Source organism: Varanus komodoensis, unplaced genomic scaffold (genome assembly GCF_004798865.1).
Source record: "Varanus komodoensis strain SLA01 unplaced genomic scaffold, ASM479886v1 scaffold44_3, whole genome shotgun sequence".
Classification (NCBI taxonomy): domain Eukaryota; kingdom Metazoa; phylum Chordata; class Lepidosauria; order Squamata; family Varanidae; genus Varanus; species Varanus komodoensis.
The window spans coordinates 1,302,466-1,326,880 of record NW_025336010.1 but is presented as its reverse complement, the minus strand read 5'-3'; the positions used below and the strand labels follow the sequence as shown (position 1 = coordinate 1,326,880).

General features: G+C 53.0%; 2 protein-coding genes across 4 annotated transcripts in view; one reads left to right on the top strand and one right to left on the bottom strand.

The window, feature by feature from the left end:
• The window catches only part of LIMK2 (LIM domain kinase 2), a 105,166-nt gene extending 102,677 nt beyond the window's left edge, over positions 1-2,489 (top strand). For all 3 annotated transcript variants that reach the window (XM_044444410.1, XM_044444409.1, XM_044444411.1), the window contains one exon: positions 1,017-2,489. In XM_044444410.1, the coding sequence (XP_044300345.1) occupies positions 1,017-1,173 (157 nt within the window). In that variant the 3' untranslated portion in view covers positions 1,174-2,489. The remainder of the gene's footprint in view (positions 1-1,016) is intronic.
• An 893-nt stretch (positions 2,490-3,382) lies between these two features.
• On the bottom strand, positions 3,383-8,154 carry PIK3IP1 (phosphoinositide-3-kinase interacting protein 1). Its single transcript, XM_044444436.1, has 4 exons — positions 8,058-8,154; positions 6,930-7,115; positions 6,134-6,212; positions 3,383-4,885 (listed from the first exon to the last, which is right to left on the bottom strand). Exons 1-4 carry the CDS (start codon positions 8,131-8,133, stop codon positions 4,678-4,680), a joined length of 549 nt encoding a protein of 182 aa, XP_044300371.1. The 5' UTR covers positions 8,134-8,154; the 3' UTR covers positions 3,383-4,677.
• Between the last annotated feature and the right edge of the window lie 16,261 nt (positions 8,155-24,415).

The window sequence follows — 24,415 nt, the reverse complement described above, 5'->3', positions numbered from 1 at the left end:
TGGCTCCAATTGTCTTGGCAAGGTGCCCTTTGCCCAGGGGGCCTCTGGCTGCCCCGTGAGCCCTCAGCCAGGGATCCTGCTCCGATGCGTGCCCTGGGCACTGGCTTCCCCACGCCTGTGCTCCTCATCCAGGGGCCCCTTAGAAGAAGGGGTGGAACAGGGGAGTCCTTTTCGACACAGAATGTTGCTGGGCAGTGGGCCCTTCAGCAGACGAGAGTAATGTCCAAGTGGCCTTGGCAGAATGGGGAAATGGGCTGAAGGAGCAAAGTGAACTCAGCAGAGAGAAATGCGCGTGTCTGCGCTTACTTAGGCCAAGCAGTAGAACTACAGCGTGCAGGTACAAGGTGGGGGGGGTGGGGGGGGCCGTACCTGGCTTGGCAGCCGGACACGCGGAAAGGCTCCTGGGCCGCAGCCGGTCACAAGCACAACGTGCGGTGGCCGCGTGTGCCGCTGCGACAAGGTGGACGCATTTTGAGGCGGCTTAATGCAGCCACCGCTTTGACGCTGGGTGAAATGAAGCGCTGTGCCAGCCAGGGGGGTCCAGAGCCCCGAGTCCCCTCTGGAGGGGTGTGATGGTCTGCCAACCGGAGGGTCTGGGGCAGGGCAGTGCGATGATCCTCAGGCTGCGGCAAAGCGGCTGGGTATGGTTAGCCTGGAGAAGGGCGGCGCGAGGGGAGATGCTCGTGCTGGCGCCTGCCTGGCGTCCCAAGAGGGGGGAGCCGGGTTTGCTCTCCGCAGCCCCCAGCAAGGGACCCAGCCAGCTCCGATGGACTCGCGTGTTGCTGGAGGGCCCATCCCCACCTGGCTCACAGCAGCCACGCCCGCCAGTCTCTTCCAAAAGTGCCTGTGTGCACACACACCCTGTGCCCGGCGTAGCGCCGTGGGGGCTCGGGAGGGAGGTTAACACAAAGCCCTTTCAAAGCGCTTCCCTTCCTGAGCGGAGGGACAGTCTGCCCACTCCTCGCACCAGACACATCCTTGACCAAGTGCTCCTTTTCCCGCTTGTCTCTTCCTAGGCCCCCGTTTTCAAAACTGGAGGATTCTTTTGAAGCTCTTTCCCTTTACCTGGGAGAGCTGGGAATCCCTCTTCCCTCAGAACTGGAGGAACTGGACCACAACGTCAGCATGCAACACGGGCTAATCCGGGACAAGCCCCCTGGAAGCCTCACTTAGGCCTCCTGGCCAGCAGCAACTTTTCGTGGATTGCCACAGGGCAGCTGGGAAACAGGAGCCCATCTTTTGCCCTTCCCAGGGCGCCAAGAAGGCACTGCCATGCTTTGCCACCTTGCCTTCAACCGCCGCCACTTCTTATCCCACGGATTTGTGGCCGGCTCCAGAAGAGAGCCTTTTCCTGTTGGCATCTTGAATACCGACATTCTTGCTTTGGAAACACAATTCCCGAGGCCCTGTTTGCAGGGGACACCTTACTGTGGTGGTGCCTTAGAACTTGACAGACCGCAAGCTGTGAGGAACACAGACTGCTTTGCATGGCACAAAGTGTTTGGGCTTGGAAGCAGCATCCTAATCAGGCTGCACACACATGAAACCAGAACCCGTGGAGGAAAGTGTTGGGAAGGAGTTGGCCAGCGAAGCCCGTTGGACTGGGAAGCACTCCTCCCAGGACAGCTCAGCACATCCCCTTGGTGACAAAGGCTCCCACATCTGTTCACCTGACAGGCACGTCCAAGGAAAGGTTCAGACACTGCGCGATGGATGAGAGCCGGCATTCCATCAGCCTGCCCTGTTGGGAAAGAAGCTGTGAGGGTGAAAGGGATTGCTCAGGAGCCACTCACGGTGCTGTGCGCATGAGGCTGGGGAGGAGGGTGCCTGAATCCCACTGGGCATACCAGCAGCCTCTCCCTGTGAGGGTTTCACTGCACCGTGAGCAGAGAGGCCCTTAAAACTTGACATGACATTCAGCTGGCTGGGAACGGCGCAGCTCCCTTCTTTGGGGCCACTAGGCTAAGGGCCCCCCATATCGCTACCTCTGCCCTTCACTGGAGGCCTTTGGACAAGAAAGCCATCCATCTCCACCCAGCTCTCCCTTGCTAGCTGCCCCTCTCCCCCCTCCTCTTCCAGACTCAGTGTGAGGGAAACCCAAGAGGACAGATTTGAGTTCCAACCTGCTTCGGGTCTCCTTTCCTCCCGGGTTCTTGCTACCCTTTCCCACTCTGTCCTCCCATCTCGCTGCAGCCCCCTAGGGCCAGACGTCCCTGTGCAGGGGAGCAGAACCAGAGCAGCACGCCATTTAGCATTCAAGTGTGCATTTACCTGGGGGCGGGGGGGGGGGGACTCAACCTGTACAAATGGTAGGCCAGGCATGTGTGGGGGAGGGGTGGCTCTTGGCCCAGTGCATTTAATACATCTTTTGCTCCATTTGCATAAAAATTGGGAGACTGGGAGAAATTTACATTGATCAAGGGACTCTTCATTGCACAGCAAAATGTCTGACTAAATTAAAAGCAATAAACTTTATCCTATGAAAGTAACTTTCCTTGTCTTGTGTTGGCATGGAGGGGAGAAAGGCCTTGCTATCAGAGCAGAATCTCAGCTGATGCAGGAATCCAGCAAGCCCTCGGGGAAGCGGCGAGGCCCTGGTGGAGGCGGAGGGTCTCCTCCCCAGAGAATAAGGGCAACTGGGCCAGATCCACATGGCTGCTTTTTACCTTGTAGGTGATGTGCTGATGATTCCTAGGTCTGAAGCTACACTTTATCTGGCATATTGAAGAGAAGGGGGATGCTTTATTTTAGCAGAGCCTAAAGCACCTGACACTTGCTAACTTTTTGGGCAAGGCTGGAAAGTGTAACTCTTCCAGAGTGCAAACTGAGCAGCACTGTGGTCCTCACAGCTGGATCAGGAAAGCAGTGCAGCCAGTGAGCCACTCTGGGAAGCCCAGGTGTGTTCCTGAAGCCCCCGTCAAGGTGGCATTTCAAGGAGCAGGTACGGCAGCCTGGCCGGAATGGGGAGCCAGAGCAGCTCTCCGACGCAGTCCTGCTCCCCTGGAGATCCGAGGGCGCGCTGCCTCCACAGGGGGGATGGCATCCCCAGCCACAGTGCCTGCTGGAGTGCCTCCATCCTTCTCCACGGGATGGTGCTTCTGGACAACAGCTGAGCGCAGCCCAGCAGATCCGCAGCGGATGCCCATCCTCTTGCTTTTGTGGGGGTGGACAGAAGCCTTGCCTTGGGCCCACCCAGGCAGCCACGTCAGCGGGCAGTTCCACATCCCTGTCCCAGGACACCAGAAAAGAGGAGGCCTCTGGGACCGCAATGGTGGTGCTTGGCTCGCCCGACAGCAAGCGGATGGGCCACCGCCCTTGGAAAGGCGTGCGTGGGGGGAAATGGGCACAGGGCCCCACATGATGGACTCCTCCAAACAGGATGCTACTCACAACCTGAATAGTTTTATTTTATAATCATGAGGTATTTAAAACACTTACAAAGAAATGGTATCCAAAAGCATTTAAGACATGTTTTTAAAATTCTTTTCTAATTTGCATAAACATGACTTACGTGGAATCTCCACCCTAGGCAGCTGGAGTCCTGTGAAAGGTGTTTGCTTTTTTTATGGCTGGAGTTTGTCCTTGCTGCAGAACAGATGTGTGCATGCGTTCAGCCCGACAAAAAAGCTCTTCTGGGAGAATTCCATTTTGCTTCTGAGCCGCCAGCATCTCTGCTATGCTCAGGCAGAGAAGGCCTGGCCAAGCTTCATGGAAAGCCCGAGTTACTTGCACCACCATACGTGGGTGGGCTCCTGACACGCCCATCTAGCTCAGTCTTGGCACTGTTCCACTTCCAGGGCAACACTTCCTGGTTTTAGGATAAACGTAACCTTCAACACCTAGTTCCTTGACATACGCCTTTGGAAAGCCGGAAATGAGCCTGAACTCTTTGGCCCTCGTTTCTCCATTCCTGCCAAACCCTGAGGTGCATTTTGGGTCCCAAGGTGCAGGGAGGGGAGCTCATCTGTCTCCACTCTAGAAGGTGATACCAGAGATCCAGAGCAGGCTGTCGAGCACCGCAGCCTGTATTTCTCAGTTGCAGGCACAGCAGAAGTTGCCCGTGGTCTCAAAGAACTGAGCCCCCCGGGAGAGAAGCCTCTTTGCAGAAGGTTCAGCTCCTGTGCCCTGGTCAGAAAAGCCAACCCAGAGCATTTGGCAAGCTTTCTCCTGGACTGTCTTTTGGAGAGGAAGTTCTTACTAACTAAGGGGCTGCAACACTGCTTCCCAAGCAACAGCAGTCAACTTGTGCATAAAATAAAACCTACATTCAAATGTTCAAATACTGACTCTTAAAAAAAAGAGCTCACACCCATTACACAGCCCTGCACTTAAAGGAACTTGCAGACACCATGAATGGTGAAAACCATCCGCACTTGATGCTGCCCCAGATCCTCACTAGAGCAAGTCCACATGATCCACAGAAGATCAATGGTGCAGCTTCACTTAGGATGAAAGTCCTACCGTTGATGTGGACTCACATGGCTTGAGACGCAACCCCAGTAACGGGACCACAGATGAGCTACTTCTTCCACATCTTGGGCATCTTGTCTGTGCCCAGGCACCTTATTCCTCCTCAAACAAGAAAAGATAAAATAGAAATGAACTCTCACGTCGAATGGGGAGGAGAGGCCTTTGCCTCGGGAGACCCAAGCAGGGCATGTCTCTTGGGCCCCCTCCTCAAGCTCCAGGGGTGCCTGCTTGGCCCATCAGGGGCACGTCACCACCGTGCACTTCCTCCACGGGGGTCTGGCTGGTGTGCACCACCACAGCATTCTCATCCACAAGCTCACAGGCTGGATTAGAGAAGGCCGACAGTGGCAATGTGATCCGCTGCATCTCTCGCTCATCAGCCTTCTGCTCGTGTACCATCTTCAGATCTCTCCCCCTAGTATGAGAGACAGGCAGGGAGAGGTGGGTATCAGTCAGGGGTGCATTTAAGCAGCTGCATGTTCTCTCAACGCCGGTGTAGCAAACCCTGAGCCGGTGGGACTTGCAGGACAAGATGCCGCCGTGGCCATTTGCTCGGGTGTTTAAAAGCACAAGGCAAAGCTTTGGAAGCTGCATCTTTCTATTATTAATCCTGATTACTAACCGCCATTTCCCTGTATGTCTGTGTGTAGGTACAGGTCACACGGACGAGAGTCAGGGCCTTTGTGTCGTCCACGTGAGAATGACCCACCAAAAGCGGCCAGTTTTGATTGGGAAGCATACATGTCCACTGGGCAGAAAACTCCCACCACTGCTGACCAGGATGCTGGGCATGTCGGGAGCGGCAGCCCAAGCCGCCTGGAGCAAGGCTGCGGCATTGCTGTCCACACGCTGCTACAGACACACAGGAACAAAGAAGCCGAGCGAGTCAGAAGGGGCCTCCCGGGCCATCCAGTCTGACCCCCGGCTCCAGCCGGCTCCGCTCACGACGTGCCCACCATGTGGACGTCCAGCCTGTCCTTGAACACCCGCACCAATGCGGCCTCACCCACCTCCCACGGAAGCCCATTCCATGCCGTAGGGGTCCTAGGGCAGCATCAGGCAGCGTCAGGCGGTACGGCCATGAAGGGACCGGCCAGCCACACGTGAGCAGAATGCCAGAGCCAGCAGACTTGGCCCACTCTTGCAGGGCTCCTCAGCCTCCCCTGCCCTTCCCACCGTGCTGATGCTTATTTTCCAAGCCCTGGGGGCACAAGCCTCTCATCCAGTCTGTGTAACATGATTTGCCATGTTAGCCGCTGTACAATATGGTTGCCTGAAGGGCAGCAGGTGTTCTGCTGCCGTGGAGCACACCTCCTCTGTGCTCACAGAGGAGACAGCTCTGTTGCACTGCCCGGAGGGTACCTTTCTCCTGGTCATCTAGGAGCTATCATGCTCAGTTGTTTCGTACTACTTTTAAATGTCAAAAACACTTCATGTACCTCCCATCTCCATTACCCGAGAGTGAGACCAAGGTAAGACTGCACTGAGAGCCGTGGTTTCCATTGAGCCCATCACAGCCAAGAAACAATTCGGAACTGGGAGCACCACGATGCACGGCTAAGTACCGTCACTCTGCCTGGAGATCATTTCCACACTGGAGACTTGCAGCACGTGACGCCTGCAACCTGCACCCGCAGCACAAAGGGCCCCACCCCATATTCACCTCTTGTAGACGTAGCCCACGACGATTCCTGCTCCAATGCCAATAATGATCACTACCATGATGAGCCCCAGCACGTAACCTGCAGCGGGCGGGAGGGCAGAAGCAGCACGTCTGAGGCAGGCGGAGCGCAACTGTGTTCAGTCTGCAGCCCCCACCTGCCAAGGCAAAAAGCAGCCATGCCATGGAGCCTGTGCGGACCGGAGCAGGAGCTCACTCTCCGCGCCTTATCCCATGGGATGAGCAAGGAGAAGCCCGGGACCGGAAAGGGAGGCACGTGGTGACAGGCATGGGGGCTGGGGCACCCCCTCCCCGCTCGGAACGACGGCAGAGTGGCACACGCAGGGAGCATCCAGAGGAAACCCAGCAGGTGGCGCCCTTGCGCTGGGCTCCTCCTGCCACTGGGGGGCCAGCAGGTCTGGCGTTCCCTCCTGGCCTTCCTTCCGGATGTCTGAGTGCAACTCCTAAGGCCATGGGCTGTGCTGCAGGAGCATGATGGGTATTGCAGTTCACTATATCTGGAGGGCCCAGACTGGGGAGGGCAGCTTGAAAAAGGCAGCTGAGAGTCTCAGGAAGCTTCACACACCCGTCTTCTTCTCAGGCAACCCTAAAACCACCTCACCTCTTTTCCAGGGACATAACTGGGCCCAGACCCAACTGAAACCAGCCCAATTCCCTCCTTCTCCCATTGGGCCCTGCCCAATGAATACACTCAAGATTTCCGCCGGAAACCTCTCCAGGTTAACCCCAGCTCATGCGCTGAGCATCACGAGAGGGTGGTTTCTGAAGCTGCTCTCACCCAGGGTGCCCAGGTCCTTCTTTTCGCTGGATCGCATTTTGACTCTCTGGCCGATCCCCACAACCGGCTGGACGGCAGCTGACTCGCTCTGGGACGGCAGGCTGTAGGCAGGCTCGAAGATCTGGTCTGCCCCTTCCGCAGTGGCAGTTCTGGCCGTAAGCGCTGGAGACCCTGTGGAGGTCTCATCTGGCAGGAAACGGGAAGTCAGCCTCAGTCTCACGCCCTCAGCAGCAGGGCACCACTTTGCTCCTGCAGTGGGGAAACAGCTCCCAGCACGTTCTCACTGGACTCATGAGAGCCAGCGTGGTGGTGAGGAGTGCAGGGCGGGGGCTCAGGTGACCGTGGGGCCCGCGAGGCAGCTTGGGCACACTTTCAGCCCAGCCTACCTCACAGGGGTGTTGTGGAGAGAAGATGGAGACCAGGAGGGGGAGAATGCTGCACGCCACTTTGAGCTCTTTGAAAAGGAAAATGCGGCATACATCTAATAAAGAAAGAAGGAAGGAATGGGCTGGATGCTTCTCAGGAGCCACAAACAGAGCAGACTTTCAAGCACATTCCAGCTCTGGGAAGCCGCTGGGCTCTAGCCCTCGCCCATTCTCCACCAGGGGGCTGGTTGGCAGCTGCGCTCCCCGGGACGGGGCGCGGCTCCGCAGTTACGCGGCGGCAGGCAGGCAGGCAGGCAGGCCGCCTCCCAGGCTGCGCCGCGGATCGGGGCCAGGGTGAGGGGCGGGGCCTCCCAGGCGCCCCCGCCGAGGAAGGGCGCAAGGCGGGGCCAAGCTGTTTACAGCGCAGCGCTCGGCGGTCCGGAGATGACATCACCCCAGAGGGCGACCAATAGGAGTCGCGCTGCAGGCCCAGAGACAGCGTGGGCCAATCGCGTGCGCTTGGGGGAGCGGGCGAGCAGGGCACGTGCACCCGCCCCCGCCGTCCGCACGCGCCAGGGGAGGGGCCGGCGCGGGCCCGCGGGCAGCCCGGTGCCCCTGAGCACGTGACGAGCGCGCCCGCCGCCCCGTGGCCCGTCCGCCCGCCCCCTCCGCCGCGGGCGGCAGTCGGGGCGCCCCGGGGCAGGGGGCCGCGCGAGCCCCCACGCGCGGCCCAGGTCGCGCCGGCCCGAGCGAAGCTGCTCACCTCCCGCCGCGCGGGCCGCGCCCAGCAGCAGCACCAGCAGCAGCGGCAGAGGTGGCGGCGGCGGAGCGCCGGCCATGGCGCGGCCGTCCGTGGCGGGCCGGGCCGGGCCGGGCCGGGTCGCGGCTGCCGCTCGCTCCGGCGTCCCTCTGCGCTGCTCCGCTCCGGTCTTCGTCAACACGCCGCCGCGGCAGCTCCGCCTCCGCGGTCGGGACGCAGACCCGCCCGCTGCCTCCAGGGCGGGGAGGGCCGGGGCTGCCTCGATCGACTGCCGGGCTGGCAGCTCGCGCGAGCGGAGGAGCGAAGAGGGCGAAGGCCGGTGGACACGCGCGCCAACGCGCCCCCGCCCTGCGCAGCCATGTTGCGGGTTTGGCACCGACATGAACTGCGCAAGCAGGCGAATGCTCCCGCGCCCCCAGAGCCCTGTCCCACGCAAAATCCTCCACTGAACGGGATCCGCCGCAGTCCCAGAAGAGCGAGCTGGCAAGGGGCGGTGGATGGATGGACCTGTTGGACTCCGGGGCCCTGGGGCGGCTTGAGAAGGGGAAAGGGAGGGTCGCAGCAAGTTCACAAGCAGGAGAGGGCCACCAGCTCCAGATTCCTCGCGGTTTCTTTTCCCAGCACCAGGAAGAGTCGGTTTCTCTCTCAGTCTACAAATTGACTTTTCTGGCAGTTCTGGCCCTTTTCAGCTGTCAGGAAGTGAATGGCTCTGAATCACCTGTTTGGGAGCAAATGCCCCAAATATACCTTGCCTTGCAACAGGGAGAGTGCACATATCCGTTGCCATGACAGTGGCCTTGTGTTTTCATCACACCAGGCACTCTAATGAAAGTGTCCATCCTCATGCCCCAAGAAAAGATCCAACAGCAGCTGGACAACAGCAAAGCATCGCTCTGGCAGGGAAATGCCTTGGCTGGATCTACATTAGTCTTAGGCATGTTAATAAGCTGCAGTGGTTACAGGATTGTAGAAAGTAGAGTTGGAAGGGGCCAGAAAGCTGCCAGGTCCAACCCGTGGTATTGCAAGGCACTTAAGTTGCACCATCCCATTCAACCCCGTTGGTGTAACATTAATGGCCAACTGGCCGAAAGCAGAGGGTAGCCATTAGAGGGGAATCATCGGGATGGCGGCCGGTGATGAGCGGGTCCCCCAGGGCTCTCCTGGGGCCGATCCTGTTCAATCTTTTCATCAATGACATGGAAGAAGAGGGAAACGGTCTGCTGATCAATTTCGCAGACGATACTAAAACGGGGGCAGTGGCCACAACTGAGGAGCAGGTACTCCGGATCCAAAAGGATCTGGACAGACTATGGAAGTGGGCAGGAGACAACAGGATGGCGTTCAATGTGGATAAGTGCAAGGTCTTGCACTTGGGGCATAGGAATAGCTGTCATAAGTACAGGTTAGGTGACAAGTGGCTGGAGAGCAACACTTGTGAAAGGGACCTCGGGGTGCTGGTTGACTGCAGGCTAAACATGAGTCAGCAGAGTGATGCGGTGGTCAAGAGGGCGAATGCCACCCTTGGTTGCATAGCCAGAAGTGTGGTTTCCAGATCCAGAGAGGTATTACTACCACTCTACATGACTCTGGTGTGCCCACAATTGGAGTATTGTGTTCAGTTTTGGGCCCCTCATTACAGGAAGGATATAGCCAGGTTGGAGCCAGTGCAGCGTAGGGCCACAAGGTTGGTGGCCGGTTTGCAGGGGAAGCCGTATGAAGAGAGACTGAGGGAACTGGGTCTTTTCAGCCTGGGGAAGAGGAGACTCGGAGGGGATCTGTTGACGACACATACATATGTAAGGGGGTGTCACATGGAGGTGGGTCGAGACCTGCAGAGGAAGGCAGGACACGCTCCAACAGAGCAAAGCTCGGTGAACCAAGGTTTGATTTGTATGCCAGGAGGTACTTTCTGACAGTCAGGACCCCGAGGGCGTGGAATGGACTTCCACGAAATGTCATTGAGGCCCCATCGGTGAGGGTGTTCAGAGATAGGCTATACATGCACATGGTGGGCATGTCATGAGTGGAGCCAGCTGGAGCTGGGGGTCAGACTAGATGGCTCGGGAGACCCCTTCTGACTTGCTCTGTTTCTTTGTTTCTATTTTCTGAATGTCTCCAGGAAAGGAGAGCTCCCAGCTTCCCCAGGTAACAGGTTCCAGTATACTGCTCTGACAGCAAGGAAATTTTTCCTGGTGTCTAGTCTAAATCAGGTTTCTTTTAACTTATGTCCATTATTCTGTGCCCCTGCATTCTGGTATGAACAAAAAGAGATCCTGTCCTTCCTCTTTGTGACAGCCTTTCAGATACTGTACTTGTGGAGTGCTGTCATATCACTCCTCTTCTTGAGGCTGAACATGCCCAGTTCTCTCAGTCTTTCCTTTGCCTGAAGTCCCTGAATCCTCTTTGTTGCCCTTGGTATTTCTAGTGTTTCTGCATCTTGTTAAAAAGTAGGTGCCCAGAGCTGGACACAGTCCTCCAGGTGAGGTCTGGCTAGTGCTGAATACAGAGGAACAGCCCAAACTAACATTTGCATCACATGGTTGTCCCTTTTGAATTTCACTCTGTTGTTCTCTGCCCAGCATTCGAATCTATCTTATCTCTAGGGTATTTGCTATTCCAGCATTTTGTCATCTGCAGATCTGATCATCCTTGCCTGCACTTCCTCATCCAGTTCATTAATGAAAACTCCCCAGTTGAAGAGTCCTGGGGTCAGGACTGAGTAATGCAGTGCCCAGTTGCTTCCTGTCCCCAGTTGGAGGAGGTGCCGCTGACAAGCACTCCTTGAGTCCGATTCCTAGCCAACTGTGGATCCATCTGACAGTCGTTCCATCTGGCCCACTTGTAGCTAGTTTGCTTATCGCTTTGTAGAAGCATTGCTGCAGTCAAGACAGGTTATGTGCACAGCACTCTCACAGTCCACAAGGGAGGTTACCCAATTTAAAAAATGAGATCAGATTAATCTGGCAGGATCTGTTCTTGAAAAATCCATGTTGGCTTCCTGTAATCACCACATTGTTGTCAAGCTGTTTACAGATTGCCTGGTTTATAATCCACTCCAGAATGTTTACAGGGGTTGATTATTTTCTTCATGATTTCTGAATTTCATGACTTTATGCATATGAATGGCTCTTTTTGCTGTCTTGCTTACATTTCTGTGTGCATTTGCCATTCCTTTGAGCTGATGAGGCAGAGAAATGAACCCCTACCTAACCAGACCAATTGCACCAGTTTAATCTGTAGCATTTACACTTCAGTCCCCCCTGCCCCCCTGCCAGTGTGCGGGGGGCAGGTCACGTCAGGCCACCCTTCCCATCCATTTGCCCGGCTGGCTGAGTTGTAGTTAGAGAAGGCTGGCCAAGGTGCCTGCTGCCTCATGCAGGACTGGTGTGCTGCGGTGCAGGCGAGTCATCTGGATTCCCAGCAAGAGCTTGCCAGGTGTTGTGAGATGTGATCCTGGGCCTTCCCCTTGGCCAAGGCTCCTTTAGCATCACTGAGGCTGAGTCACTGTTTGTCTTGAAAGCGAGTGTCCCTGCTCCGGGGAGGGTTCCGCCTCTTCCAGCCTGTGGTTCCTGCGAGCGGGTTTAGCTCAGTGTTAGGGAACAGCACCAGATGAGAAGCTGGCCGTGGGCCTCCGACTGCAGGAGGTGGCTGCTGGTTTACTCGGATTCCGAATGTCCTTGTTTGGCCATCACAGCCTTCTCCCACCAGGACAGGACTCGCGTGTTTTCAAGGATCTATGTTTTGTGACTGAGTTCTCCCACAACCCTGTGCTCGCTGGAATGCGCTGAGAAGGATGCGTCTGAATTGTGGCAGGTGGCCAGCTGGGGGCTGGATGGCTGTGGCCCCGCAGCACAAGCCAGGCCTGCAGGTCTCCACAGGTGCTGCATGAGAGCCAAGCGGGGGAGGGGCAGGGAGGGGGCTCTGGGCGTCCGGGGAGGAAAGGAGAGGGCGCTGTACAGGGGCAAGCAGCAGCTCTGCTGTCCTGTAAAGCCCCGTGACCCTCCCTGCCGCTGCCAGAAATGCCAGTCAAGAGTGTCTGGTGGAGGGACCCGCCTCTGCTTGCGTGCGCGTGCCGGTGTGCGTGGGGGGTGCTTCTGCTGCTCTCCTGTATCGCACGTGCAGGACCACCAGCAGCACAAAGCTCTTTGTTCCCCTTTGACCAAGGGTGTTCCTCACTTCAGGCCATCAAGTCACCAGCCGGTTCCGGCAGCCCTGGCAATGAGACCCCCCGGAGGCCAGCCCTTTGCAGCTCTGCTCAGCTCTTGTGAATGCAAGGCTGTGGCTCCCTTCGTGGGGCCCATCTTCCTCTCGGTCTTCCTCTCCTCTGCCTCCAATTTTCCCTGGCACCATTGTCTTCCTCTGGGAGTCTGGCCTTCTCATAATGTGCCCGACGCAAGACTCCCCCAGTTTGGTCATTTTTGCTTCCAGGAAACGCCCTGCGTTGGCTTGCCCAGCACCCACTGGTTGTCTTTCAGTCAGTCCAGAGTTTTTGCAAAGCTCTCCCCCAGCACTGTGTTCAGACGCATCCATTTTCTTCCTGTTGGTTTTCTGTCCTGTCCGGCTTCCACGGGGAGGATCCCAGCCTTGGTCTCTAGTGAAACACCCTTGTGTGTGATGATCTTTTCTAGCTCCTTTGTCACAGCCTTTCCAAGCGTTCGTCTTGCTCCCGTTGCTGCTCGGAGGTCAGGAAGTGTCGTGCATGAAGCTCCGACAGAAACAGTGACTCACGAGGAGACCTTACACTTGACATCCAGTGCCCAAGCGTCGACCCCACAACCCAATACAGGGACGGCTGAGCCAGCTACTGCGTCTTCCTCTGAGCCCCAGCACGTTGAGCAAACGCCTGGACCTTTATCAGAGACAGAGAGTCATGAGAAAGAGGGAGCTGCAAGTTCTACTCAGAAGGAGGCAGAGCAAACTGCATCTTCCCCCCGATGCTGATCTCCCTGAGCCCAGAACAGACGTACTTTACGCCGATTTGAACAGCTACAGAGTAGCCTGCGCAAGAGGGAGGAAAGGCGTGACTTGGGAGAACGATCCCACGTGGGCTCAGGAAGAGAAGCCATTATAGGGCTGACATCTGCTTAGCAAGGACCGCTATTAGGGAACTTATCTATAGAGTTGTAAATCTTGTAGACAATTAGCATTAAAGGGCTTTAGTTTTATTGTTCTAGAATGTGTGGAATGTTTACATACCGGGCTGCACCTCACACAGTATGTTAGCTCTATAATCACCTCCACACACAGCAGAGCAAAAAAAAAATTTTTTTCTTCAGCCCTACTCTACCATCCAGAAGAAATTTCGTTTTAACCTTCTGCCTTTTATAAACAACAACAATGCAGTCGCCTGCTCCCACCATTCAAGAACTTCAAGCTTTAAGAGATGAAAATTCCCGCTTGAGAAGTAAGTACGGTGAAGCAACACAACAGAAGGATGTAATGAAAATTGAGCTAGATAACCTTCACGCCAAACTACAAACAGCTACTGCTTCAAAGCAAAATCAAGAATTAATGCTAAACAGATGCCTTCTTGAAGCCCCCCCGAAATACGACGGCAAGAAAGAAGGATTTACAACTTTCAAAGCACAATGTGAACTGTACATCAATCTACGCCTTCCTGACTTCCCCAACGAAAAGATGAAGGTAAGATTTCTAATGAATCAACTCACGGGGGGCCCTGCCCGCTGGGCAACGGCGAGGCTTATCGCTCAAGACCCTATACTAAATGACGCTAATCTATTTCTTAATGCCTTGGGGGAGTTCCTTGGTGTTGAAGCTTGCAAGGAAATAGCCATACGGGAGATTAAGCATCTGAAACGGGGGCATACCTCAGCCACCGACTATACCACCAAGTTCCAGCTCTGCATGAATGATTTAGGGTGGAATGAGAAAGCCTTGATGGTACAATACCGCGAGGACTTGAGAGAGGAGGTTTTGGATGATTTGTCATGTACTTTAGTGCCAAAAAACTTGCAGAAATTAATGACTAACGATCCAGATAGATGCACAGCTCAGTGAAAGGGCCCATGCTAAGCAGGAACGCCATGCTGGCCTGCATCCAACTAGAGCAAGATGGTTCCCGTGCGCGGAAGCCAGCCCCCAGCAATTCCCGCCCGAGAGTTGCGTTGCCATAGCAACACCCCAGCCAGAGCAGGAACCAGAGCCTATGCAGCTGGGAGCAGCCGGGCCTCGCATTCCAAGGGAAGATAGGGCCTACCGCCGCACTGCCGGACAATGCTTTATCTGTGGACATAACGACCATATGGCTCAGTCCTGCCCTTTGAAAAAGCAGGCAGGAAACTTCCAGTCCCAGCGTCGTTAAGCATCGCAACACTGGGACCCTCCCACACATCACAAGGGTGCCAAGCCCTGGGAAAGGCTTCCATAGCTCGACACCTCCTGCTGGATATCTCATTGCAAGCACACCTACAACCTGCAATTCGAGCCACAGCACTGATTGATAGTAGCACCACTGCTTCCTTCATGGATGAGGAATTTGCTCAAAAGCACTGTTTCCCTACTTCAGCACTAGCAACCCCGCTCCAGGTGGACTCCATCCAAAAATGTCCCCTGCAAGGAGGCCCCTCCTCTCTCCAATCTTCTCCATTCACCCTGCAAATTGGGAAACACTGCGAACAAACAGCTTTCCTACTAGTGAAGGACTTACAATATCCTGTAGTACTGAGCATGGACTGGTTAATCAAACACAGACCTCAAATATCTTGGGACTCAGGGCAAATACACTTCAACTCTAACTTTTGCTCACAACACTGTAATAGCCCTACATCCCAAACACCTCCCACCTCCTCCCCTCCCTCTACCACTGCACTTCCCCCACAATATCAAGACTTTTGGGATGTTTTTGACCCTCAAGAGTCTGACAAACTACCACCGCATTGCTCATGTGACATGGAGATTCACATACAACCAGGAGCAACCCTCCCAGTTGGCAAACTATGACCCATGTCACCTAAGGAACTCCAAGTCATCAAAGACTTCATATCCAGCAATTTTAAAAAAGGCTTCATACGCCCTTCCTCGTCACCCACTTCAGCAACGCCTATCATTGTACCTCAGAAGAATTCTGAGGAACCTAGGGTCTGCATTGACTACCGCCACCTAAATGCAATTACCATTCTAAATAGGCACACCATGCCACTCGTCTCGGAGATTTTGGAACGTCTAGGCCAAGCACGCATTTTTACCAAGCTAGACCTTCGCAATGCCTACAATTTACTGCACATACGCCCTGGCTACGAGCGTCTCACAGCCTTCTCAACGAGATTTGGCACCTTCGAGTTTCGCATAACGCCATTTGGTCTTTTAAATTCAGGACAATCGTTTTGCAGACTGATAAATGAAATCTTCCATGATTTTCTTGATGTTTTCCTCATTGCCTGCCTGGATGATTTACTGATCTTCTCCAATGACCCTGAATCTCACGTTCACCACATACAAGCAATCCTCCAGCGCATACGAGAACACCACCTCTCCACCAAGCTAGAGAAATGTGAATTCCACATGACTTCTCTTGTATACCTGGGCTACCGCATTTCCCCGGATGGGCTACGGATGGATCCGGAGAAAATACAAGCAGTACTATCCTGGCAACCCCCTTGAACGAAGAAAGAACTTCAAAAGTTCTTGGGTTTTGTGAACTTCTATCGCTGATTCATACCACACTTCTCTCGTCTAACTGCACCTTTGACTGACCTCTTGAAGGACAAGGGGCGCCGCCTCAGTTGGCCACCCAATGCTGCAGTCGCCTTTATCTCCTTGAAACACCAATTTACTTCAGAACACCAACTGATCCATCCAGATACTTCTGCACCTTTCATACTACAGACTGATGCCTCTGACAAAGGCATTGGAGCAGTTCTCTTGCAATCGATAAACACATCCACCGATAACCTCAGACCGGTGGCTTTCTATTCCCGCAAGCTGTCCAACTCAGAACGTAACTACACAATTTGGGAAGAAGAACTGCTAGCGATCAAAGCTGCTCTTGAAGAATGGCAACATTTACTTGAAGGCTCTCCTCACAAGATCCTCATCCAAACAGATCACAAGAACCTTGTCCACTTCACTTCTGCCAAAATCCTTAACCAAAGACAAGCACGATGGGCTCTGTTCTTCTCCCGTTTTCACTTTCAAATCGAGTATATACCCCCTTCGAAAAACCTTCTGGCTGATGCGCTATCCAGAAAACCTGAACACTTCCCTGATAACGAAGAACAACCCAAACCTACCCCTATCTTGCAACCTGAAATCACGGCTGCAACCTCCATCTCTTCTTCATACAGCGATGACATCTGACGCGCACAACGAGCCGACCCCTTCGTATGCATGAAGAAAGACCAAAGAAGGAATAACTCCCTTCCTAACCCCATTTCGTTCGAGGATGACATCCTACTCTACAATCGTGTCCCTTATGTTCCAGTTTCACTTCGTGAACGAATACTGCAGCAATGTCATGGCTCTCCTTCCACAGGCCATTTCGGGATCTACAAAACACTACACACCCTCTCTAGAGACTATTGGTGGCCTCGCATGTACCATGACATCAAAATGTATGTACTCTCTTGCCCCACATGCCACCATTCCAACAACAGGGAAAGCCACCGGGACTACTCCAGCCAATGGAAACGCCTCCAGGAGCCTGGCACACCGTCTCAATGGAGTTCATAACTGATTTACCCAGATCCAGCGGCTTCAACACCATACTAGTAGTTACAGACCTTTTTACTAAGATGGCCCACTTCATTCCCTTCACAGGACTACCCTCTGCCAAGACCACCACCTCCCTCTTCATCCATATTTATAAAGCACATGGGTGGCCTCTAGCTTTAATTTCAGACAGAGGCAGTCAATTCTCGTCCCGATTTTGGCGGGAACTCTTGACCCTACTCAAAGTCAACCTCCGCCTCTCCTCGGCCCATCACCCACAGACTGATGGTCAAACAGAACGCCTCAGTGCCACTCTTGAACAATACCTCCGCTGTTACGTCAACTACCAACAGGATGACTGGCTCTCCTTTCTCCCACTAGCAGAATTCGCATACAACAACTCTGTCCATACCTCCACCCATCAAACTCCTTTCTTCGCCAACCTTGGTTATCATCCTCGAGCTTTTCCTTCATCACTTCCCTCGTCGTCCGTCCCCGCCTCTGGGAATTTCCTCAATGATTTAGCCTCGGTGCAGTCCATTCTTAAACAACAATTAGACAAAGCCAAGTTGATCTACAAAGAAGTCGCTGATCGATGAAGACAACCTGGACCTGTCCTACATGTTGGTGACTGGGTCTGGTTATCCACCGATTACCTCCCCCTTTCCATACCCTCTCGCAAATTAGCCCACAAACGGGCTGGACTGTTCCGCATTGTCGCTCAAATCAATCCCATTGCCTTCCGCTTAGCCCTGCCCTCCTCCATGAAAATTCATCCGGTCTTTCACCGATCCTTGCTCTCTCCAACTCCGCAATGGCACCCCCTCCGCTCCCAACTCCCTCCTCCTCCACCTGTTATAGTAGATAGAGAAGAAGAATCTGAAATCAAACGGATCCTTGACTCTAGATTCCGAAGAGGACGCCTATAATATCTCATACAGTGGAAAGGCTACCCTCCCGAAGAACGAAGTTGGGAACCCACCTCAAACATTCATGCACCTATCCTCCTAAGACGAGTTCACGCTCGTTTCCCACATAAACCAGGGAGCTCTCTGCCGCATCCACATTGAGAATGGGGAGGTCCTGGGGGGGGGGGGGTGTCATGCATGAAGCTCCGACAGAAACAGTGACTCACAAGGAGACCTTACACTTGACACCCAGTGCCCAAGCGTCGACCCCACAACCCAATACAGGGACGGCTGAGCCAGCTACTGCGTCTTCCTCTGAGCCTCAGCACGTTGAGCAAACGCCTGGACCTTTATCAGAGACAGAGAGTCATGAGAAAGAGGAAGCTGCAAGTTCTACTCAGAAGGAGGCAGAGCAAACTGCCTCTTCCCCCCGATGCTGATCTCCCTGAGCCAGAAACAGAAGACACAATAGGTGTCGTGGATTTTTCAAGAGCCCAGAACAGACGTGTTTTACGCCGATTTGAACAGCTACAGAGTAGCCTGCGCAAGAGGGAGGAAAGGCGTGACTTGGGAGAACGATCCCACGTGGGCTCAGGAAGAGAAGCCATTATAGGGCTGCCATCTGCTTAGCAAGGACCGCTATTAGGGAACTTATCTATAGAATTGTAGATCTTGTAGACAATTAGCATTAAAGGACTTTAGTTTTATTGTTCTAGAATGTGTGGAATGTTTACATACCGGGCTGCACCTCACAACAGGAAGAAAAAGGTCATGGTGCTTCCTGCCCCAACTCTCCACAGAAGCCTTTTGTGGTGGGGCTCACAGCAGTTCCCTAACTTCACAGATCTGCCCACTGCTCCAACGAGGTTGGGGAGGCCCCTCCAAGACACGGTGTGTGCGGATGGGCTGTGATGAGATGATTGCTGCAACAGATAGATGGAAATGGCTGTTACCTGATTGATCTCTCCTTGACGGGGCACTTCAGGAGTTGGCGGGGGTCTTCTCGCACTCCTTGGCTTCCTGTTTTTGGCCTTGTGGAGAATGGGTAGGTTCCAGTGGTCCCAATTTTCAAAAAGGGTAGTAGAGGGGACATGAGTTAGCCTACATCCATTGTAGGAAAGACAGTGGAAAGGCACATAATAGGGATCTATTTAACTTACTGTTGTTGTTGTTGTTGTTGTTGTTGTTATTATTATTATTATAACATTTCTATGCCGCCCCTTGCCGAAGCCTCGGGGCGGCTTACAACACAATAAAATACAATACAATACAAAAATAACAATATAAAATTAAAGTTAATATAAAATAAATAAAAAATATAAACGATATAAAAGAAGTTATAAAAGAAAAGAAGAGAAAAGAAAAGAAGTTGCCCTGGCCAGATAAGTAAGTAAATAAATGTTGTATTGCTTGATTGTATTGCTTTAATGTAATATTTTTACGGTATACGTTCTTTTTCTTTCTTTTTTTCTTTTTTTTTTTTGTTCTATTGTAAGCTGCCCAGGGAGACCTATGGGCTATGGGGTGGCATACAAACGTAATAAATGAAATCTAGTAACCCTGGATAGGGAAGGGAGGTTGGCAGTCTCGCAACACGGCTTCCAGAAAAACAGTTCCTGCCAGACAAACCTTGTGGAATTCTATGACAAGGTTTCGCGATGGCTAGATGGGATGCAGTGGATGTGGTGCACCTGGATTTCCGCAAGGCCTTTGACAAAGTGCCCCATGATATCCTGGTGGAGAAACTGAGGAGTTTTGGGATACACCAAAGCACTGTCTGGTGGATTAGGGCATGGTTGACTGACCGAAAGCAGAAGGTAACCATTAGTGGGGAATCATCGGGATGGCGGCCAGTGATGAGCGGGGTCCCCCAGGGCTGTCCTGGGGCCAATCCTGTTTAATCTTTTCATTAACGACATGGAAGAAGGGGTGAACAGTCTGCTGATCAAATTCGCAGATGATACTAAAACTGGAGCAGTGGCCTCAACAGAGGAGCAGGTACTCCAGATCCAAAAGGATCTGGACAGACTATGGAAGTGGGCAGGAGACAACAGGATGGCGTTCAATGTGGATAAGTGCAAGGTCTTGTGCTTGGGGCATAGGAATAGGTGCCATAAGTACAGGTTAGGGGACAAGTGGCTGGAGAGCAGCACTTGTGAAAGGGACCTCGGGGTGCTGGTTGACTGCAGGCTAAACATGAGTCAGCAGTGTGATGCAGTGGTCAAGAGGGCGAACGCCACCCTTGGTTGCATAGCCAGAAGTGTGGCTTCAAGATCGAGAGAGGCATTACTACCACTCTATACGACTCTGGTGCACCTGCAACTGGAGTACAGTGGTACCTTGGCTCATGAACTTAATCCATTCCAGGACTCTGGTTGTGACCCAAATTGGTCGTGAGCCAAGTCAAATTTCCCCATAAGGTTCACTGTAAATAAGGTACATCCGTTCTGTAACTATTTTTCCTGCACGACTGCAATCGCAGCCATAGTCAGGCGCAATCACGGCCATCTCCCTCCCACTAAGCACGATTTCATGACCTGAAATTTTTATGAAATTTCTGTTTGCAACCTGATTTGGTCATGAACTGAGGCGTTCGTGAGCCAAGGTACCACTGTATTGTGTTCAGTTCTGGGCTTCACATTACAGGAAAGATATAGCCAGGTTGGAATTGGTGCAGCGCAGGGCCAAAAGGATGGTGTCTGGATTGCAGGGAAAGCCATATGAGGCGAGGCTGAGGGAACTGGGTCTCTTCAGCCTGGAGAAGAGGAGACTCAGAGGGGATTTGTTAGCGACATACTGGTATGTGAGGGGGTGTCATGCCGAAGTGGATAGGGACCTGTTCTCCCCTGCAGAGGAGGTCAGGACATGCTCCAGTGGAGCCGAGCTCAACGAACCAAGGTTCAGTTTGGATGCCAGGAAGTACTTCCTGACAGTTAGGACCCCTGGGGTTATGGAATGGGCTTCCCCGGGAGGTGGTTGAGGCCCCGTCGGTGAGGGTGTTCAGGGATAGTCTGGGCATGCACATTGTAGGCATGTTGTGAGTGGAGCCGGGTAGAGCCAGGGGTCAGACTAGATGCCTGGGAGGTCCCTCCTGACTCAATCTGTTTCTGTGTTTCTATAGAACCATTCCACCTATTCCAGGCAGTTTAAAAACCAATACAACCAAAATCAGCAAGTAAAATGGTGGGAAAATTATGTTTTTACCTGGCCCCAAAACTTGTATAATGTTGGCACCAGGTCTATTGCCCTGGGGAGCCGATTGCACAGTTGAGAAAACCTTTCCCCTCCTAGCCATCCTCTTTACATCCTTTAGGTGTGGTTCACAGAGAAGGGCCTCTGCAGATGAGCTAAGGATCTGGGTAGTTGTATATGGGAGAAGACACTCCTTTACATAACCAGGCCCCAAGCTGTTGCGGGCTTTATACATTAGTGTAAGCACCTCAAAGCAGGCCTGGACTTCAGGTGGTAACCAATGTGGAGGGCATAGTACCAGGCTGATGGCTTCACTTCGGCTTATTCCTATCGGGATGAGCTGCCCTGTTCACTACCAACAGAAGTTTCTGGACCTTTTTCAAAGGCAGCCCCATAGAGAACGCATTGCAGTAGTCTAAGCATGGAATCTACACCTGAGGTTACCAGCTCATCGATACTATTTCTAGGCTCTGCCTGTCCAAATAAGGGCGCAGTTGGCAAATCAACCAAAGCTGATGGAAGGCGCTCTTGGCCACAGAGGCCACCTAAGACTCCAGGGACAATTCTGTGTGCACTCTGTCCTGTGGGGGGAGCACGACCCCAGCCAGGGCAGGGCAGATGGTGTCCCCCTGGATCAGGGTTTCCCCCACTGATTTCACCCCTGTCTTGTCTTAAGTTAAGCTTCAATTTACTAGCCTTCATCTGGGCCATCATTCCGTACAAACACTGGTCCAGGAGAACCAACAGGGACGTGCTCCCACCATGTCCCAAAACTGGGCCTGAGGCCAGACTGAAATGGATCCGAATGATCTGTTTCCTCCAAGAGTGCCTGGAACTACCTGGCCACCACCTGCTCAAGCACCTTACCACAGAGGGGAATGCTGGCTACAGGTCTGTACTTAATATCTTCTGGGTCCAAGCTAGCCTTCTTGAGGAGCAGTCTGATCACCATCTCCTCTAAAGGACTCCCCCTTGGCCTGGTACAAACCTCCTTTGGGTAACTTGTTAACTGTCAAGGAAAAACAAAGTTCAAAATGTGCCAGATTCTGGTTGTCAACAGTTCACTGACCAGCTCCATGTTTTTCATAGATCATAGAATAAGCAGAGTTGAAAGGTGCCATGAAGGCCATCTAGTCCAGCCCCCTGCTGTTGGAGGACACCATGTTACACTGTCCCTCTCAGATGGCTGTCCAGTTTCTTTATGAATGTCTCCAGTGTGGGAGAGCCAACCACCTCCCTAGGCAGCTGGTTCCACTGGCATATTGCTCTGATACTGAGGAAGCTTTTCCTCATGTCCAGCCAGAATCTGGGTTGTCATAACTTGAATTGATAATTCCGTGTCCTGCACTCTGGTATCAGCAAGAAGAGATCTTGACCTTCCTCTTTGTGACAGCCTTTGAAGTACTTATAGAAGGATCTCATGTCCTCTCTCAATCTTCTCAAGGCTGAGCATGCCCAGTTCTCTCAGTTTCTCCTCACAGGGCAGTGTTTCCAATCCCTGGATCATTTTTGCTGTCCTCCTCTGGACCCTTTCTAATTTACCTGCATCTTTCTTAAATCTTGGTGCCCAGAACTGGACACAGTATTCCAGGTGAGGTCTAACGAGTGAGTGAGGAGTATAGAGGAACTACTACTTCTCGTGATTTGGAAGTAATACTTCTGTTAATGCATCCCACAATAGCATTTGCCCTTTTGGCAGCTAAATCGCATTGCTGGCTCATGTTTAGCTTGTTGTCCACAGTAACTCCAAGGTCTTTTTCCTTTTTAGTTCTGTTGAGCCACGTATTCCCCATCTTGTATTGCTGTATTTGGTTTCTTTTTCCTAGGTGAAGGACTTGGCACTGAATCTCATTCTGTTGCTTTCAGCCCAGTGTTCAAATTTACCGAGATTGCTTTGGAGCTTCATTAGGTTCTCTATTCCACCCAAGTTTTGTATCATCTGCAAATTTGATTATCGCTCCTTGTACTTCTTCATCCAAATCATTAATAAAGCTGTTGAAGAGCACTGGGCCCAGGACTGACTCCTGTGGCACCCCACTAGTTACCTCCCTCCAGTTTGAGAACATGCCATTGATGAGCACACAAAGAGTCTGATTTAGCAGCCAATTTAGGATCCACCTAACAGTTTCTCTATGTAGTCCACTTTTTACTAATTTGCTTATCAGAATATTGTGGGGCACTATGTTCAGAACTGCAGAGCCAGATTAACTCCGTGATAGAGTCATAAAGGAGCTGGTGGAAGAACTTCCAGAGCCATTGTTTATTCCCATTGAGAAGTCGTGGAGGTCAAGTGCCAGAGGACTGGAGAAGAGCGAAGGCTGTCCCCATATTCAAGAAAGGAAAAGAAGAAGAGCCTGGGAACTGCAGACCAGTCAATCTGACCTCAACCCCTGGGAAAACTCAGGAACAGATCATAAAGCAGTTGGTCTGCAAACACCTTGGAAACCATTCCAGTGATTATCAGAAGTCATCATGGACGTCTCAATTGTGCCAGGCTAATCCAATTTCGTTTTTTGATTGGGAAACCTCCCTGGTGGAATGTGGGATTGCTTGGACATAATCTTTCTTGACTCAGCAAAGACTTTGACAAAGTGTCCCACAACAACCTGATTAACAAGCTAGCAAAAAGTGGGCTGAAGGTTTGTCAGGAAACCAGGGTGGTGGTAGTGGAATGGGACAGTGAATACTCTGGTGGACAGAAACAAGATTCAGGGTGATCTTGACCGGTTGGAGCACTGGGCTGAAATTCAGTTGGAAAAAAAGCCAAGTTCTACCCTGAGGAAAGAGAAACCCAGTGCAGTGTTGCAAGATGGGAAGGGCCTTGGAGAGGCTGTAAGCTGAACGCGAGTCAACCATGTGTTGTGGCTGCAAAAAGGGCAGATGCTCTTTAAGGCTGCATTAATTGCAGTATCACTTCCGAATCCCATGAAGTATCAGTTCCCCTTGTCGCAGCACTGGTCAGGCCTCACCTGGAGGCCTGCGTCCAGCTCTGGGCACCACAGTTGGAGAAAGGTGCAGACAAGCCGGAAAAGGTTCGGAGTTGGGTAACAAGGATGACCCTCAGACTGGAAGCAAAGCCCTATAAGGAGAGATTGAAAGAATGGGCATGTGTAGCCTCAAGAAGAGAAGGCTGGGTGGAGAGATGCTGGCACTCTACACAAGCACTTGAAAGGCTGTCAGAACGAGGAAGGCCAGGATCATTCCCCACCTTCCCAGAGCGCAGGATGGGCCATCATGGGCTGCGGGGGCTCAGGAAGCCGGACTCAGGTTAAACATCAGGTCCTGGCTGTTGGAGCTGTGCAGCAAATGCATCTTAGGACTGGGGGTGCTGGGCTCCCCCTGCCTGGAGGCACTGGAGATGCAGCTGGCAGCCACCTGAGGGTGCTTCAGCTTGGAGTGCCCCTGAGCAGCTGGTTGGACCTGGTGGCCCCCGGGCCCCTTCCAGCTCTGCTGTTCTAGGACCCTGTGCCCCGTGATGGGAGAGCGGAGAGAGGCTCCTTCGGAAGCGCCAACCCTCGTTACCTTGATTGACTTTGCACATTAATTCCACTGCCCCTGAGCTCTGCTTTTCTAGAGCAGAAGCACCCCCGCGCC